This window comes from Sarcophilus harrisii, chromosome 1 (assembly GCF_902635505.1).
Source record: "Sarcophilus harrisii chromosome 1, mSarHar1.11, whole genome shotgun sequence".
NCBI lineage: Eukaryota > Metazoa > Chordata > Mammalia > Dasyuromorphia > Dasyuridae > Sarcophilus > Sarcophilus harrisii.
Genome location: NC_045426.1, coordinates 713,105,329 through 713,121,552, shown reverse-complemented (window position 1 = coordinate 713,121,552; position 16,224 = coordinate 713,105,329). Strand labels below are relative to the sequence as shown.

Here is a 16,224-nt window from a genome sequence, read left to right as displayed (position 1 = left end):
TGTGACTCTGGGCAGGTCACTTAAATCCAATTGCCTCATTCCCCCCCCCCCAAAAAAAAAAAAAAAAAAATCCTTGCAGTGCTCTCCCTGTCTTTGCTGTTCACACGCGCCCTCCCAGATTTTTCTGAAACCTTCCCGCTCATCATTTCTTTGCTCCCCACTCTTACTGTACGCATCCCTCTCCTGCTTTCCCAAATGTTTTAAACTCCTTCCCCAGCAACAATCTCTACACAGTGGACGGTGAATAAATATTTGTTGGCTGCCTAAACGGTCTCCGTGGTTTGTTTGCGCGTCACTCCGGAGGGGCCGTTGACCCCGGCACCTGTGTGACCTGGGAGGGGAGGTCCCAGGACGGGCCCCTGCCCTGGATAACTGAGTACCTCCCAATCGAGCCTGGCTGCGTCCCTGGGAAGCTCGGCAGCAGGAACAGGAGAAACTGGAGTTGAGGCTGCTACAAGTAACGTCTTTTCTGCCTTCTGTGTTTCAGTGAAGAAGCAATGAGGAAAGCTGGAGTTGCCCACAGTAAATCCAGCAAGGATATGGAGAGCCATGTGTTCCTGAAGGCCAAAACACGGGTAAGGCGCTGCTGATGCGGCCTGTTTGGTTTGGGAGAGAGGCCGAGGCCCTGCGGGGAGGCAGGGGGCTGAGCAGCCTCCAGGAGGGTTTTGTGGGAAGGCAGAGGGCTGAGTGGCCTCCGGGAGGGTCTTGCTCAGGACTCCTGGGAAGGGGGAGGAAAAGGGCCACGGAGCCAGTTAGTGGTTGAGCTGAGGCTGGAACCTTTGCCGTGTGACGCCAGGCCCAGAACCCCACGCTTTCCTCCACGCCGCCCTTTTAGCTTGTCTTTTTGTGAAAATGAAATGTTTGTAGAGGCTCATCTCTCACAGCAATAAAAGTAATCATGCAAACTTCCATTTACATCGTACTGTCTTCAGCATGCTTTTCTGCACATGATTTCAGGGGCCACAGTGAGAAGGGGAGGTTTCCAGAGGCTGGGGTGAAGGGGGCAGGGGCCCCATCTGCTCACAGTGAGCTTGGGCTGGGAGGCGCAGGAGAGGAGGAGGCCACAGGGACCAAGCCGCCCACAGCTCAGGTGCAGGCAGGGGCATGAGAGGGCACCCCAGGCCAGTGGGCCTGGTGGCAGCAGGTGGAAAGGCTCTGGTGACGTGGGCTGGAGTCTCAGCTTTATCTCCTAGCACCAGGATCAATGATCGATGAAACTCGGTTTGCTCATCTGTGAAAGGGCCAGAAGCACTCAGACAGTTGTGAAGGTTCCAAACGAGAATTTGAACCCTGGGTTCTGAGCTGGACAGAGTTTCTGGTGGAAAGAGAGACCCTAGGATTAAAGGGATCCAGGGGAAGGCCCAGAGAGGAGGGAAGCAGTTGAGGTTTTGGAAGAAGGGCAGAGACTCCTGGGAGGGGGCAGGGCTGCAGAGGTCATGCTGGTTTCTGGGACAGAGCATCGACCCGGAGCTCCAACGGGCAAACCCTGGGACTGTCGGTGCCTTGTCTTATTACCTCTGCTGACATTCAGTCCTTCCTTTGTGCCCCCAGCCGGACCCCAGCCGAGCCACGGGCGATCCCCTCGGTCCCATCTGAAAACCCTTTATGGCTCCCTGGCTGGCAGGCCCCCCCAGTAGAGGGGAGGGGTTGTGCACAACCACTCATTCCCTCTCTTTCCCCGGCTCTTTTATTTCATAGAGATAGAATCTGAGACCCCGAGAGGGAAAGGAGGGGACCTCTCCCTGGGGCAGGCTCTCCATCTTGGAACAGCCCTACCCCCGTCTCTTGGGGCTTTGCTAGCCCAGCCCCTCATGGGCTGGCTCATGAGTGACCCCCAAGCTCCTGGGGGCTGAGCCCACTTCCGGCAGCCATTCAGACGCCCACATCTCTGTCAGGGTCCCCGAGCCGCGGCCGCCCCAACCTTCCCACACCCTGAGCTAGTGCGGGCCCAAGGCCAGGCTTCCCTCTAGCCCGTGTTAGTCAGGAGCCCCCAGGACACTCACTTCCTTTCTCTGAGACTCACTTTCTTCATCTGTAAAGCGGGGCTGGCGTCACTTCTGCTTCTTCAGCACAGTCACGTGCCCTGTATGGGACAAGCAGAGCACTATTCCTGGCTGCTGAGAGGCTACGCCATGTTTATAGACAGGAGCATCAGCAGCGGGAACATCCTTTGGGTCCTCCCCAGCTTGGAGGTTCCCAGAGCGGGGGTTAGCGCCGTTCGGAGAAGGGGCTTAAATGTGGAAGGGAAAACTTGGGCTCGGAATGCCGGGTCTTAGCCTCCCAGAAACCATTTTTCTTTATTTGACGTTACTCTGAGTTCTGGAATGTCGAGCTCAGAGAGCATCCAAACTGGCGCTGCGGCCTCCGTCCCTCCCTGGTCCTCGAGGTAATCTTTTAGGAATCTGGGGAAGGGAAAAGACTCAGGAACAGTGTTTTGAGCTCACGCTCCAAGAACAAAGTTGGCTCCCAACTAGAACCACTCGGTTTCTTCTGTGGGATGGAAAAGGCTCCACTGCCTGGGATCACCATGGGATTATAGCCCTTTCAGAGTAGCTGAAGGGAGAGTTGTTCCCTCCAACTGGGAAAGGGCCCCGGGGCCGGGGGGCCACCCCGAGCCGCTTCAGTCCCATGGCTAGTTTCCTTGGTACCCTCAGTACTGATTCCATAAATGGTTCTTTTGTGCTTAACCTACCCCGCCTTCCTCAGACAACAAATCTGGAAAGGGAGAGAAAATTGTTGACAGGGAGGTTCCATCTGCTCCCCCGTAGCTGGGCCCCGATTGGAACCCGGCCCCGTGGCCCCAGGTGCAGGGCCGCTCTCTCCTCCCCTCCCCGGACCTCGGCTTCCCTTCTTCAGAATGAGACCGGCCCCCTCCACCTCCGACCTTCCGGGCTCCTCCCAGCCCAAGCACTCCACGTCCTGTGTTCGGAGGGCCCCCCCGGCTGGGACGGCCGGCGCTGAAGCAAACAGGCAGGAAGGCCGACCCCAGTTTCGCATCTCTCCGTCTCGCCCCCTCTTTCCTGCGGCCCATTTTTGGCCGGCCGCCTCTCTCTCCCCCGGTGGGTCGCGGGGCCGGGCCTGCGCTACAGCCCTGCCATCTGTCAGTGTGCGGCTCAGCTGGCCCACAGGAAGAAGGGCTCCCTTCTGGTGAGGGAAGGGAAGTGGTGAGTCACAGATGCCTGTCTTCTTCATTTGGACTAAACTGCTTCCTGTTTTTTAATTTTAGGATGAATATCTTTCCCTTGTGGCCAGGCTCATTATCCATTTCCGAGACATTCGTAAGTAATGACTTGTGTATTTCTTGGCTTTGGGAAGGCGCCCCGAGAACAAGCCGGGGAGGGGGGGTGGCGGGGCTGGGGTACCGGTCTCTGGGGAGCTCCTGCCGGCCACAGTGGGCACAAGAGGGCACGTTCCAGCTTGGGAGTTCCTGGTCCGGGGGACACAGAGCCAAACCAGAAAGCCAGATGGGCCAGGGCTGCCCTCAGAGCGCTTATGGGCCACCCTGCCAGGTTTCCTTTCGGGTTGGGCCCTTCCCTCTCCTCAGGCCACATGTCTGACCACCTCGGCCGACTGGCCGGGCTTTTCTTCCTCCTCCTCCAAGCTGAATTTGAATCCTGACCTATTATTTCCCATCTGCATGACTCCAGGCCTGCGATGCCTTTTTCAGCACAGATGAGCACCTCCCTCAGCTCAGACCGGCTCGGGTCCTCCCAGGAGCCGCCTTGGAGGAACTCAGAAATGCGAGGGCAGGGCCTGCTTTCCTCAGTGGTTCCCTTTATTTTCGCTAAGCCTTTTCATAGCTATTCCTTTAGTAACCAAGTCCTCCACTCCTCCCCTCACCTCCCCTCCCAGCAAACACTTAAACCCTTTCACCAAATCCAGGGACTCCGAGCAAACCATTTCCAGCCCGGATATCTCCCTCAGCATCTGGCAGCAGGTGGGGAGTGTCTCCGGGCCTGGGAAAGCAGCAGGGATGGCAGTCCCCAGAGCTTTCCCTGGGCCGTTGTCCGCCCGCAGCAGCTGTGGGGCCTCCCATCCCCCGTTGCTCTGGGCCGGCTTGTTTTGTCATTTCCTACAGCGCCGGACTGTTTGATGGCATTCCTTGGGCCACGGTTGGGGAGCTGTTGGTGGCGCCCCATAGTGTCCAGTTTGGGGCCAGACTTGCCTGGGAATCGCTTTGGCCCCCGAGCGCTTTTCCTCCTTCGAGGATCTCTGGGGGGTGTGCTCGGGTCACAGCTTTTCTAGAGCAGAAACAACTTGTAGTTCCCAACTCCCACTTTCTCAGGCTTCTGAGGCTAGAGATTTACATTTTTAGGAAAAAAGTAATGCCTTTTGTTTTTAAATCAGCAGAGGGACCCTCCATCTCCCCCCAACCCCAGTCCCATTCCTTAGAATAAAAAGGGGGGAAAAGTTCAGCGGGACTGTTGTGGAACAAGCGAGGTGCCATGTTCCGCCCCCAGGATCTGCCCCTTTGGCCAGGAAGCCCGGGAAGCCCGTTCTCGCAGGGGCCGTGGCCAGGCTGCCGGAGAGGAGGGACAAGGTGGTGTCCAGTCTTGTCTCATCTGGAGCCTTAACAGGGTTGAACCTGGTTATAACCTTGATGGAAGATTTCCAGTTTAAGGGAATGCTTCTTTGTTCCTTGCCCCATAGGAGGAGAGAGGAAAGGGGAGCAGTTGGGAGATGGGGGCCCTGGGGGCCAGGCCCAGTGTCACTGCAGGCTCTCTGGAGGAGCCCTGGGTCTCAGTCCGTCAGGCCTTAAACGTTCAGGAAGCCCCTGCTAGGTGCCAGGCTCTGGTTCCAAGTTTGCCATCTCTCACAAATGAGGGGATGAGCGAGGGTCTTCCCTGGGTTCCGTGCTCAGGTTAGTGGAAGAGCCTGGCTCCGGACAAGCCTTCCTATCTCTCGTTTCCTCTGCTTCTCTTGTATGTACGGCAGGCACTGACTTGGGTGATCGCTTCCCTGCTGGGGTCTGGGCCTTTTAGCTAGAAGAGGGTCTCCAGGTGCCTTCAGCTCTGGCTGAGCTGCATCCGGTACTTTCCCAGAGGAGCCTGGTCTCTGGGGTATACTCTGGCCTGTATCCCAGAGCAGCCAGACTCTGTCTTGGTAGCTGGGGGAACAGGCCACTACTCGGCCCAGTCCTCTCCGGCGGTTCTGCTTTGGGGGCGTGAGCTTTGTTTCCTCTATTTTTCTTTCTCTGGCCTCCTGAAGTGCCAGTTCTCTAATGCAGCAGCACACCGAGCCCCCACTGGCCAGGCAAGCATCGCTCTTGAATCGGGAATGGCCCCGTTAAGCCTGGTTGGGAGGACGAAGGGCAACTCTAATCCCGGCTTGGTGATGTGAGCCCAGGCAGGTCATCCCACTTCTTGGTGCATCAGTGGGAACGTGGAATCGAGTGGGCTCGGGATGCTGGAAGGTTGCCACTGACCCCGCGTCCACTTAGGACGACATCCCCACTTCCTGTCCACGATAAACCGCCGAGCATCTTCCGGGTGCTTGGCTGCGCGGGCTGCTCCTGGTCAGATTAGCCTATTGGTGCGTTGTCACCCTTGGCAGCCCATCCCAGTGCCTTGGCTTGGACCCTTCCCTTCCCCTGCGAGCTCCCAGCCCCTCGGTGCGTGCTCTCCTTCCATCATTGCATGTGTTCCTGTTGGTACATCGGGTCCCTCTCGTAGAATGGAAGTTCTCCAAGAACAAAGACTTTTTCCTTTGGACTTTACGTCCCCAGGAGCTGTTACAGTATCTTGTACATGGGAGGTGTTGAATAATTGGATTGGCTTGGATTGATGACCCAGTCAAGGGAGGCCCCTTAGAAGGGGATCTGAGGTTAAAGGAAACTGTTTTCTGCAAGTTGTAGTTGGAGATTTCACATCCCCAGGGCAGGATGGGAGGGGAGAGGGGAGGGTCTCTGCCTCTGAGGGTCTCCGATCCTGGGAGTCCCCACCCACTCCAGCTCAGAGGCTCCGGAGGCAGGTAGGCCACCCTTCATCTGCAGCCTCGAGTGCAGGGGACTTGGGCCCCCTCGTGGCCAGAAATCCCTCACCAGCTCGAGCAGGGCTGAGCCTCCCAGCGCCCACACGGCCTCCGTGCCGCCTCTGAAGCTCATGTCGGCCGCTCTGGGCAGGACTCGCTGGGTAATTCCTGCCCAGGCCGAGCCTCTCCACAGGATCGCCTTCCTGATGGTTTGTGGTCCCATCGCTGGCTCCTTGGGGACCTTGGGCCAGACCAACCTTATAGATTTAGGAGCCACGAGGACATCTAGAGATCCACCAGTGGGACATTCTTATCGATGGATGAGAAACCGAGGGGATAGGAGCCTGGAGATGAGCTAAGGGAACCCCTACCAAGGCCAAGTGGAAACTTATGGGAACTTGGGGCTTCTGCCCAGCTCTTCCCAGCACCCCACACACTGCCCCAGAGCCTTTCTTGTCTCAGGTCTCAGTTTCCCCCTCATTGGCTTTGTGATCTCAGAGAAGATGCTGCTCCTAGTTCTGTCCCACTTGAAGGTCCTTAGTGCTTTGGGCTGACAGACTCATCTCTATTTGGATAAGAACATTCAGACCTAGAGGCCAAGGTAGCCCAGCTCACCCCCGAGTTGTGTTCCTTCTGGGTCCAGAAGCCCAGACTCTGTGGCCTCCAGGTCTGGTGTGGTCCCAGGATGTGGAGGACGGTGGCCAGGAAGACCCTGGGTCGTTGACAGGCAGGCGGGGGCAATTGTGGGGCTGGACATTCACCCCAGCCGTCCCCCTTAGCCCCAACCCTTCCCAGCCTCCGGTGGGCTCCATTTTTGAGACTGGTTGCCCTCCTTATGCCCCAAGCGTTGGCTTCTTGAGTTGTTCCAGAGAATGGAGTCCTTGGGGATCCCAGGGCAACTGGAAGGGGCTCGAGTCATCCCCGAGCCAGATGCTGGCCATCCTTCTGTGGAAGGCTCCGAGAGCCTGGGCAGGCTGAGGGTAGGCGGGAACGGGCTCCTGGACTATGTGCTTCTGAGGCTTTGTCTTTGTGTTTTTTCTTTAATAGATAACAAGAAATCTCAGGCTTCTGTTAGCGGTAAGAACCTTTCTTCCCCGCCCCCACCCCCACCTCGTCCCCTCCCTCACCCAGCTCTGCAATATGACTGGTCATTTAGAGATGGGCAGGAAGGGAGAAGGCAGGCTGAGCTTGGGGCCGCCTTTCCCACGAGCTGGGGCAGAGCCTCGAGGTCCCCCCCGCTTTTGGCCACGAGACGCATGCATTTAATTGTTTCTCGGACCAAGACACTCCCCCTCCCCCCAAAAGAGATGAGCCAGCTGCTCCCCGACTCTGCCTTCCCTCGGCGGGACTCGCTCACCCGCCTTTCTTGTTCCTTCCTCCTCGGCCCTGTGCACGGCTGGTGTGGAGGGCTGGGACTAAGCCAGTTGGGAACTTGCTGAATTATCCCTTAGTCAGAGACTTTTGTTGCTTCCCAGTATATCTTAGGGGCCCTGAGCCCCAGGATCTTCTCCATACTCATGGGCCCCTGGCACCTCGAGTCCCTCTTAGCACCCAACTTTCCTGGCTCCTCCAAGGGTCAAACCTCCAGGAAGAATCCAGGGAGTGGGTGGGCCGCGGAGCCCGCAGAGCTTGGACCCCTAGGGAGGGAGCTCTTGTTGGCAGCCTTTCGGCTGGGGTAGGCGAAGAGGTCCCTTGTCTGGCGGGGCTGGTGGGGGCCCTCCTGGCACTGCTGCAGCTCCCCTGGGGACCGGGTTCTTGCTTAGCCCGAGCTCATGGGGAGCAGTGTATGGGGGGGTATGTTGGAGCATTGCTGCAAATTTCCTGGCTCTGACTCAAGGGAGGGATTGTTTTTTGCTCCATCCTGTTCAGTGCCAAGAGCACGGGATTCATTCAGTTTATCTGGGCCGGGGGGGGGGGGGGGGGGGGGGGGGGGGGACGGACGGGCAATGACTCATTTTAGGGAGAGCAGTGTGCCAGTGTGTTCGAGTCTCCCCCTCCTGGGGCACCCAGACCCCTAAGTGACAGGGCAGGTGCAGATCCCACAGGGAAGGCCATTTCCCACCCCAGTTCCCCCCACGAGTGAAATCACAGGGCTGGTTCTCTGGATATTGGGAGCAGTGGGGGCATCACCCAGAGCAGGGTAGCCAACCTAACCCTTACCTTTTGAGCAGTGGTGCCATTTCCCCCACCTCCCCCCACCCCCCCACAGATCCTATGAATGCCCTCCAGAACCTCACAGGTGGACCCCCAACTGGAGCGACTGGAATCGGGATGGCATCTCGGGGCCCAGGCCAGTCTCTGGGCGGCATAAGTGGGCTCGCAGGAGTGGGCCAGTCAATGGCCCTCTCGGGACAGCCGCCGCCCGGCACCTCAGCAATGCCCCCTCATGGTATGTCTGTTGTTTCTGCCACCACTCAGCCGAGTAAGTACCGGGACTTAGCTGCTGCTTGGGAATCCCCCGTTGTCGACGTGGTCCCCAAGCATATGACCTCGTCTCCTGTGCCCTCTGCCAGGGAGCGTGAAGGAGGCTGGTCCCCGCTAGGTGTGGGATCCTGGAGTGGGGAAGAAAGAGGCAAGACGTTGCAGAATGAGCCTAGAACTGGATTGGGGCGGTGGCGGAGGGGCGTTCGGGCTTCGCTCCGGAGCATCTGGCCGCCCGGTCACGTGGGCCTTCAGTGAGACCCCTGGTGTGAGGAAGTCAGCTTGGGCTAATGATGAAAGGGACACGGATGGGGGAGTAGATCCCTGGCTTCCCATCCAGCCTCTGCCACTGACGATCCAGCCTCCATTTCTTTTTCTTTAAAATGGAGGGATATGCTGGGTAACATCTGCTGGCTCTCTCCCTCAGATCTGACCTTACGACCTAATAATTCCTTCCACTTTCCTGTGGGTGCCTGGGGTTCCAGTGCTGCAGCCCCCACACGAGGAAGGAGGATTTGATCGCATTGTTTCCACTTCTCTTCCCCTTCCCTTTCTGTCCAAAATGGATGTGAAGCTTGCCCCAAGTAACAGAGGGAAGGGCATTTCCCAAGAGAGCGCTGATGGGCAGGGATCGGTGTGCAGAGTCCCCAGGTGATGCCCCGGACATCGATTTGGGGTCAGGAGACTTGGGTCTGAGGCAAGACCCTGGCTTCCTCGCTGAAGTGGGGGAAGGAACTCCAGCAGCGGAACTAAAAAACAAATGGATAATTAGCATAGCTCTTGATTGTAAATTGGTAATTATCTTAAAACAATTCTTTTTTAAGGAAGCTTTTTATTGCTGTCGAAATTGGGTTTTTCTAGCTCCTAGATTTCCCTGGGTATCTGCTCTACCTTCTCCCAGAGGGTCATTCTTTGTGATAAAGAAGTTTCTTGCGAAAAAATAAAACTAAGACTTGCTTTTTTTAAGAAAAACTATCCACCAAACTGCAGAGGAGTAGGAGCGAGCTTATTTTCCCTAATTCTTCAGCAGTCTGTTTGACTTTATGGGAATTCTCCCTATTTCCTTAGCTGAAGTCACTGTGTTGTCTTCCCGGGTCTGCATCAGTACGTCTAGCTCTTCCCTGGCTTTTCTGTGACCCTCACATATGTCATTTCGTACGGCAGTTATTGTCCATTATATTTGTGTCCCCTGGTTTGTCTAGCTGTTCCCCAGTTGATGGGCATTGACTTTAAAACAAGGGCTTCTGATTAATTTAAACACCTCCCTCCATTCCTCTTGCCCATGCTGTCATTTTGTGACCTGAAGAGTCCATTGACAGGTGGCGGCCCAGTGTAGCTTCTGAGCCTCCCATGGGTTCTAGCCCCGGAGGGGACTGGACAAGCAGAGTGGGAGGGGAGGGGAGGCCTTCAGTCCCCCCTCTCCCCTTAGTCCCCATGACTTTGAGAAGTTCCCTTGAGAGGCTGTGTGGTAATGGTGGAAGCTTCGAGAGTGTGCTGTCTTCCTGAGCTCATTCTGCGGGCCCGGGAGCTTTGTAGGCCTTCCAGGAAGGCTCTGGACCAGCTCTTGGTCGTTCGCTGCCTTGCCTGACTTTCATGATTCTGTGAAACATTTGTTCAATGTTGGGGAGCTCTGAGCTCAAGGGGGATTTCTGGACTGCCCTTGTACCATCCAGCCCAACCGGTCATCCCGGCTCCCCGCCGCCCACCACCTCTGGGTCTGGTGGTGCCTGATTGACCTCCCATGTCAGGGAGTCAGCTTTGGTGGGCGGGAGCCTCTCTGTCAGCCCCATATTGTGCTTGGGAGAGTGGACTAGGCCAGGAGCTCTCCAAACAGTGCAGAAGTGTTCCCGGACCTGGAGGGTTGCTCTCTGGCTGCAGCACCTGGGCCCCTTCTTGCCTGGGTTCTTTCCCTTAGATAGCCTAGCTGTGCTGGGAGAAGTCATGAGGGTCTTTGCTTTCCTCCTTCCTCGGAGCCCGCTGGGTTTGGGAGGGCAGCCGCCTTCTTCTTCCCCGGCCCTTGGCGCCATAGCGCTCTTCATAAGGTTCCATTCTGCTGCTGACAGACTTAAAGCCGTAGGAAGAAGGTGGAGGAAGAGGGAAGGGAGCATCCAGTCTAGACTTCCTGCTGTTTCCAAAGTTCTAGGCCCCAAGATCGTAGCATCTCCTTGCTTTCTGTCAGGAGGCTGCTGGGAGGCTTCTTCAGCGGGCCGCCAGAGCCCATCTCAAATGTGCCAGTTGTCCTGGGGCTCGGGAACAGCTGCTCTCCAAATGTCTGTCCCTCCGGGTGTGCTCTCCCTCCCAGCTCTTGGGGCTGGCGTGGCTAGGTCAGAGGTCAGGCTCTGGGGGGGCTTCTTAGGAGTAGCCGGGCCCTCAGACTTGGGGCAAGAGAGCCGGAGCAGCCAGGCAGGTGGTGCCAGGCTAAGCCTGGGCTTGGAAAGCTTCTTGGACCAGGTGGGCTCTGTCTTTGCAGCCCAGCTCCAGCTGCAGCAGGTGGCTCTCCAGCAGCAGCAGCAGCAGCAGCAGCAACAGCAGCAGCAGCAGCAGCAGCAACAGCAGCAGCAGCAGCAGCAGCAACAGTTTCAAGCCCAGCAGCAGGTGGCATTGCAGCAGCAGCAGCAGCAGCAACAGCAGTTCCAGGCCCAGCAGAGCGCCATGCAGCAGCAGCAGCAGCAGTTCCAAGTGGCCGTGCAGCAGCAGCAGCAGCAGCTGCAAGTGGCCGTGCAGCAGCAGCAGCAGCACCTGCTCAAATTCCACCATCAGAGTCAGCAGCAGGTAAGGAGGAGAGAAAGTGACCCTGCCGGCCGGCCAAGCTTCCAAAGGGGCTTGGCCCCAGCTGCCAAAAGGCCTCAGACATTGTGTGCTCCCCGGCCTTAAGAATTCTCCCTGGCCGGGTGGGAGAAAGGGCAGTCAGAGCCCCTGCCTGGGTCTGGCTCCCCCTGCCCCCAACCTTGCGCCTGCACACCCAGGCTGGGCACCAGAGAGCCCAAGGGAGGCTGGGTGCCCTCCTAGCAGGATTTAGCGGGAACTAGAACTACAGAGAAAGGAGGAAACAAGCTTATTTCCCAGGGGCCATTGGGAATTGTTGCTGAATTGGGAGGGAAAGGAAGAGAACAAGCATTACGAAGTGACTCTGTGGGCCAGGTGCTGATGTGTGTTACTTGCTTAAAGTGATTGTGGAAACAAAGGTTTGAGCTTCCTAGTACATCAGTTTGTTGAGCGTGTGTGCCAGGGGCTCACAGGTAGGGCTCTGTCTCCTTCTGGTTGAAATTTCCCCCTTTTGATTCACATCCCCTCCCCTGTGGATCCCTTTTCTATAAGCCAGATTGATCAGGTTTTTATCGTATTCATAATCAGAATTACACTATCAGGCTACAGATCGTGCTACTTAGAGGACTGATGGCAGGCTCATTTTGAAAGAGGAAATTTAAATGTCACCAAGAGACTAAGAAAACTTAGCAAACATAAACACCAAAACAACGATGATCGTTAATATTAAATAGCATCCGGTCTCCTTGTATCTTAGTAATCCCCTCCCAATGTCCCTTAAATCATTTCCCCTTCAGTCCCGTGTGACCTATACATTCATCTGCTCCCTGGAAATATCTCCTGAACATTCTGGAACAGTTGTCCGTCCTCAGGACGGTGCTGCAGGGGGCTCTGCTTCTCCCGTTCCAAATTGCTTGTAGAGAGTCCCAGATAATTCTGCTAAAATCTACCAGTAACAAGACATTTGAGTATAGTTTCTTACAATTTGTTTTCCAAACCTGAAACTTCAGAGAATCTAAGTTTTTATAACTAGCTGTTTCTAGCTTTCTCTAAACCCGACCTGGTATGAGAATTTAAAAAAAAATTTCTCCAGCGTCTAATTGCAAAGAACTCTTTTGTTTCTTAAAAATGTCAGACAGATCCTTTAGACATGGAAACAATTCCCTTTTCATAAGGTAATTTTATATATAAAATCCCTAACCCTATTTTGAGAACTTATTAAAATACAACTTATTTTCCTATTAGATACATTTGGAAGTCAATAATATACATACATACATATATATATATATATATATATATATATATATATATATATATATATGTAGTTTGCAGAGAAAACAATCAAATCCTATTGCTTTCTCAAAATTTATTATTCCATTTAATCAAGAAACTTTAAACAATTATATGTGTGTGTGTGTGTGTGTGTATATATATACACATATATATACACACACATACACACATATATACGCATATATGTATATGTAATATTATATATATATATATATATATATATATATATATATATATGTATGTAGCTCTTAGAGAAAACAATGTGATCCTGACAGTAAATCACAGAATCACAGGGCAAAGCCAGGCTCAGGTTTAACCAGGTGGGAAGATTTTCTGTTCAGAAAGAAAATAGCACAGTGGGAAAACTGAGTCAAGAGGCTAAGGTACCTTAGGCTGTACCAAGTTGATCCATCAGTTGTTTCTAGGGACAGACCTCCATCTGTAGCAGTTCTGAGACTGTAGCCACGCCATTTTCTCCTATTCCCTTCATGATAATTCAGACAACCATCTTTGTAATCAAAACTTAAGAAATTTTTCTACAAATAGCAAAATTTCACTCATTACAGCTCCAGTTTGAATATTATTAATATTCATGTGGTTCCCTAACACATACAACTTGTAAATTAAAAGCCAAACCACATTCTAGGGTTTCAATCACCGTATTGAACTCACCCAAACTAGGGGAAGTCCATGCTTCAGAGCACCTTGGTTTATTAGGCAGTGCACGCCAGCCAAATGATGGAGCGGGGCCACGTCTTCTCAGCTGGCCTCTGGACCACGAATACGGGGAGCCAGATGTTTATCTTAATAGAGAACTAGAAGCACAGCACAAAATGGGATGTCTAATTAAGTAATCTGATTTCTAATTGGTAGAAAATTGAGGAGATTTTTGAGTCGGGAGAGGGAGAGTAAACGGGTACAGCTCCAGGAAATCAGAGAGGTGTCCCCTCCACCTCGTGTCTGTTTTCAGAGGAGCATAGATGTAGTAACTGACCAGTATGAGGCCAGTTTTCGAGTAAGATACGAGATGCGGAATCGTGAGCAAGCTCCTGGCGTCAGTCTTGGGATCCACCTGCCAAGCGGCAGCTGGGACTGGCCCAGCTTCCCAGCCACGGAGGATGAGGTTCTCACAGTGCGATCGCGGTTTCTCATGGGGCAGAAAGTGGCCGAGGCCCATAATGGGGTAGAAGACCTTCCTTAGAGCCGCTAGATCCATCATTGAGCCACAAGATTTGGGGTTCATTTCAGGAATAGAAGATAGGGCAGATGGGGTCCAGGGGATGTGGCTTGAGCGCAGTCTGGTCCACCTAGAACATAGCTTTTATGCATTGGTGGAAGGGCTAATAGATTTAAGGCAAAGGCAGGACGTCGCACCCCGAGTTCTGTTCTAGTCAGGCTCCCAGGTTTATACATGACTTTCTATGCAATGGGGGTGACCTACGATTCCAGAAGGATGATGTAGATGATGCTGGAAGGCTGGGGTGGAGTCAGGGGCGATGCTGGGATGGAGGCGGGAGGAGGGGGGCACAAACAAGAGTGGGACTAGTGAGAAAGGAAGGACCACAGAGAGGAAGATGGAGAACGAAAAGGACTGGGCTAAAGATATGTATGTAATGCATATATATGTGTACGTTGATGAAATGCCAGCTGTGTGCCAGGTAAAGTGCTGAGCACATCTCGGGTGCTGAGCACATCTCGGGTGCTCATGTCGACCCTTTGGGATTGATGCTTCCCATCTGGCCCTTTAGGAGGCGGGCAGAGGCTTGCCAGGCTCACAGCCGGGAAGTGGCCAAGGCTGGATTTTAACCCAGGTCTCCCTCACGTGCTCCACCCTCTATGTCCCTTGCACCCGCTAGTTAATCAGAAAGCATTGATTAAGCTCCCATGGTGGGCACGGGCCCATGGAGGCAACAGATGAGAGGATTCTTGCTTTCCCAGAGCTGACTGATGTTAACCAGCTATTAGACTCTCAAGGCCATACACATTCAATCCCAGATGTGAGGGAGGGCTTTCACCAACTGTTGTGAGTCAGAGGAAAATGGGGAGAGCCAGAGCAGAGAAAGTGAGGGGAATAAAGGAGTGCTAGGGGGCCAGCTGGGGGTATAGGGGGTGGCTACCTTGTGGATGGCTTCGGGGCCTTGGGAAGCCGGACGGGACCTAGTCAGACCTGCACTGCTGGGAGTGGATGGTGACTGGCGTGGGCAAAGGTCAGGGACTGAAGTGGGAAGCACCGTGTGGCTCCTGAGGAGGCCCACGGAGGGATCTGGGGCACAGAGGGAGGGGAGTGGCCGGGAGGCCCACGTGGGGGTCTGGGGCGCAGAGGGGAGGGAGCGGCTGAGGTTCAGAGTGCAGGAGACAGGGCAAGCTCGTGGGCTCTGCTTTGGGGGTGATGGCTTTGAGAGGGGACAAGGGGAGCCAGGCAGTGATGTGAGAGCGGACTGGATCCGCCAAGCTGGGCATCACAGAGCTTCCCCAGAGTGTTGAGAGAGAAGCGTGGCCAAGCCTTGGGCCGCCCTCACCCAGGGATGGAGAAGGCCCAGCTGAGGCTCTCAGCCACCCCCACAGGGGCCCTCCTGACACAGCCTCTGCTGCCTAAGCGGCCCCCGGAGCTTCGCCCTCTGGGGCCCTGGAGGCTGTTCGTCCCACCCTTGAGGCAGATGGCCTGCGGAAGACCCCAGCCTGTGAGGAGGCCGACTGGATCAGGGATTGGACAGGCTGAAACGGGGCCCTGGCCACACGGGGGAGAGGGGAGGCTTGCCTCTAGGAGACTCTCGGGAGCAGGGTCGGGATCTTCCTTGGCTGTGGCCGCATTAATGGAAGGTCCTCATCCGGACCCCAGGCCCTGGGCGGTAGCTTCGAAGTACCACGGCCAGCTCCAAGTGGTGGCAGGAAGGCCAGTGTCCAGGTGCTCTGAGAAACTGCCAATTGCCTTGAAGGGAGGGGCCGGCCCCCTGAGGTCCGGTAAGCTTCCTTCCTGTGATGTCACAGCCAGAGAAGGAAAGCTTCTGGCTGAGAAGGTTCTAGAAAAGGGGCCTCGCAGAGGGGCCTGGCAAGAAGAAGCGAGTGGGCAAGGGCTGCCCAGAAACCCTTTTTCTGATCCCAGCCAGGTCAGAGTGGGGGCAGGTCAGGCGTCATGGACTGAGTTGGGGGTTGTGGCAGAGGCACCAGAGTCCGTGTGCTGAGGGAGGGAGCTTTCGTAAGGGACCCCAGATGAAAACGAGAGGGGCCCTTGTAGCGACCCCCCTCTTTCCACGCAGGTTGAAACCCCTAGAGGTCTGGGGGTCGGCTGTGAAGCTGGTCCTCGGCTGGCCGGCTCCGGTTCTGTGTGGATCCATACTCGGCCTCCTTTACCCCCGCTGTGACGCTTCCAAAAGCTCTGGGCCGAGGGGGCTGCCTGACTCTAGCTCCCACAAATGACCGGTGTGATAGGAGGATGGGGAAGGGTGTGATCAGGAGGGGCCAGATTTGATCGGGGGTGGGGGAGGGTGTGATCAGGAGGGGCCAGTGATCTTCCCGGGGTTCAGATATCTTAAAGCACTGTGAGCCACAGACAGGTCTTGGGCTGAGCCACATGACCCAGAGACCAGAGAAAAAGCAGCTTTGTTCTCCGGGGACTCTCCTTCTGTAGGAGGGGGCAGGGTGTGTTTTGGGGGAGGGCCCTTACAAATACCTCCCCCCGCATACCCAGAGATAGGGAGAGACACAGACACAGGAGGGGACACACAAAGCCACATAGCAAAGTATATAAAAACATCCAAGACAAATGCCCGG

At 55.2% G+C, this 16,224-nt stretch overlaps 1 protein-coding gene and 2 long non-coding RNA genes across 4 annotated transcripts in view; 1 reads left to right on the top strand and 2 right to left on the bottom strand.

Moving 5' to 3' along the window:
• Window positions 1-16,224, top strand: part of MED15 (mediator complex subunit 15) — a 69,019-nt gene that overhangs the window by 28,545 nt on the left and 24,250 nt on the right. Inside the window, exons 2-6 of one of the 2 annotated variants that reach the window (XM_031949056.1) lie at window positions 488-575; window positions 3,227-3,278; window positions 7,018-7,047; window positions 8,180-8,359; window positions 10,862-11,163. In XM_031949056.1, the coding sequence (XP_031804916.1) occupies window positions 488-575; window positions 3,227-3,278; window positions 7,018-7,047; window positions 8,180-8,359; window positions 10,862-11,163 (652 nt within the window). Of the gene's footprint in view, window positions 1-487; window positions 576-2,978; window positions 3,060-3,226; window positions 3,279-7,017; window positions 7,048-8,179; window positions 8,360-10,861; window positions 11,164-16,224 lie in introns of those variants that run through there. The other variant, XM_031949057.1, reaches the window with a different exon arrangement.
• Window positions 570-8,176, bottom strand: LOC116420886. The gene is made up of 3 exons (XR_004231338.1): window positions 7,328-8,176; window positions 2,004-7,008; window positions 570-1,315 (listed from the first exon to the last, which is right to left on the bottom strand). It is a non-coding gene; the product is annotated as an uncharacterized LOC116420886 (long non-coding RNA).
• LOC116420887 lies at window positions 11,115-15,401 on the bottom strand. Its single transcript, XR_004231339.1, has 3 exons — window positions 13,126-15,401; window positions 12,841-12,937; window positions 11,115-12,103 (listed from the first exon to the last, which is right to left on the bottom strand). It is a non-coding gene; the product is annotated as an uncharacterized LOC116420887 (long non-coding RNA).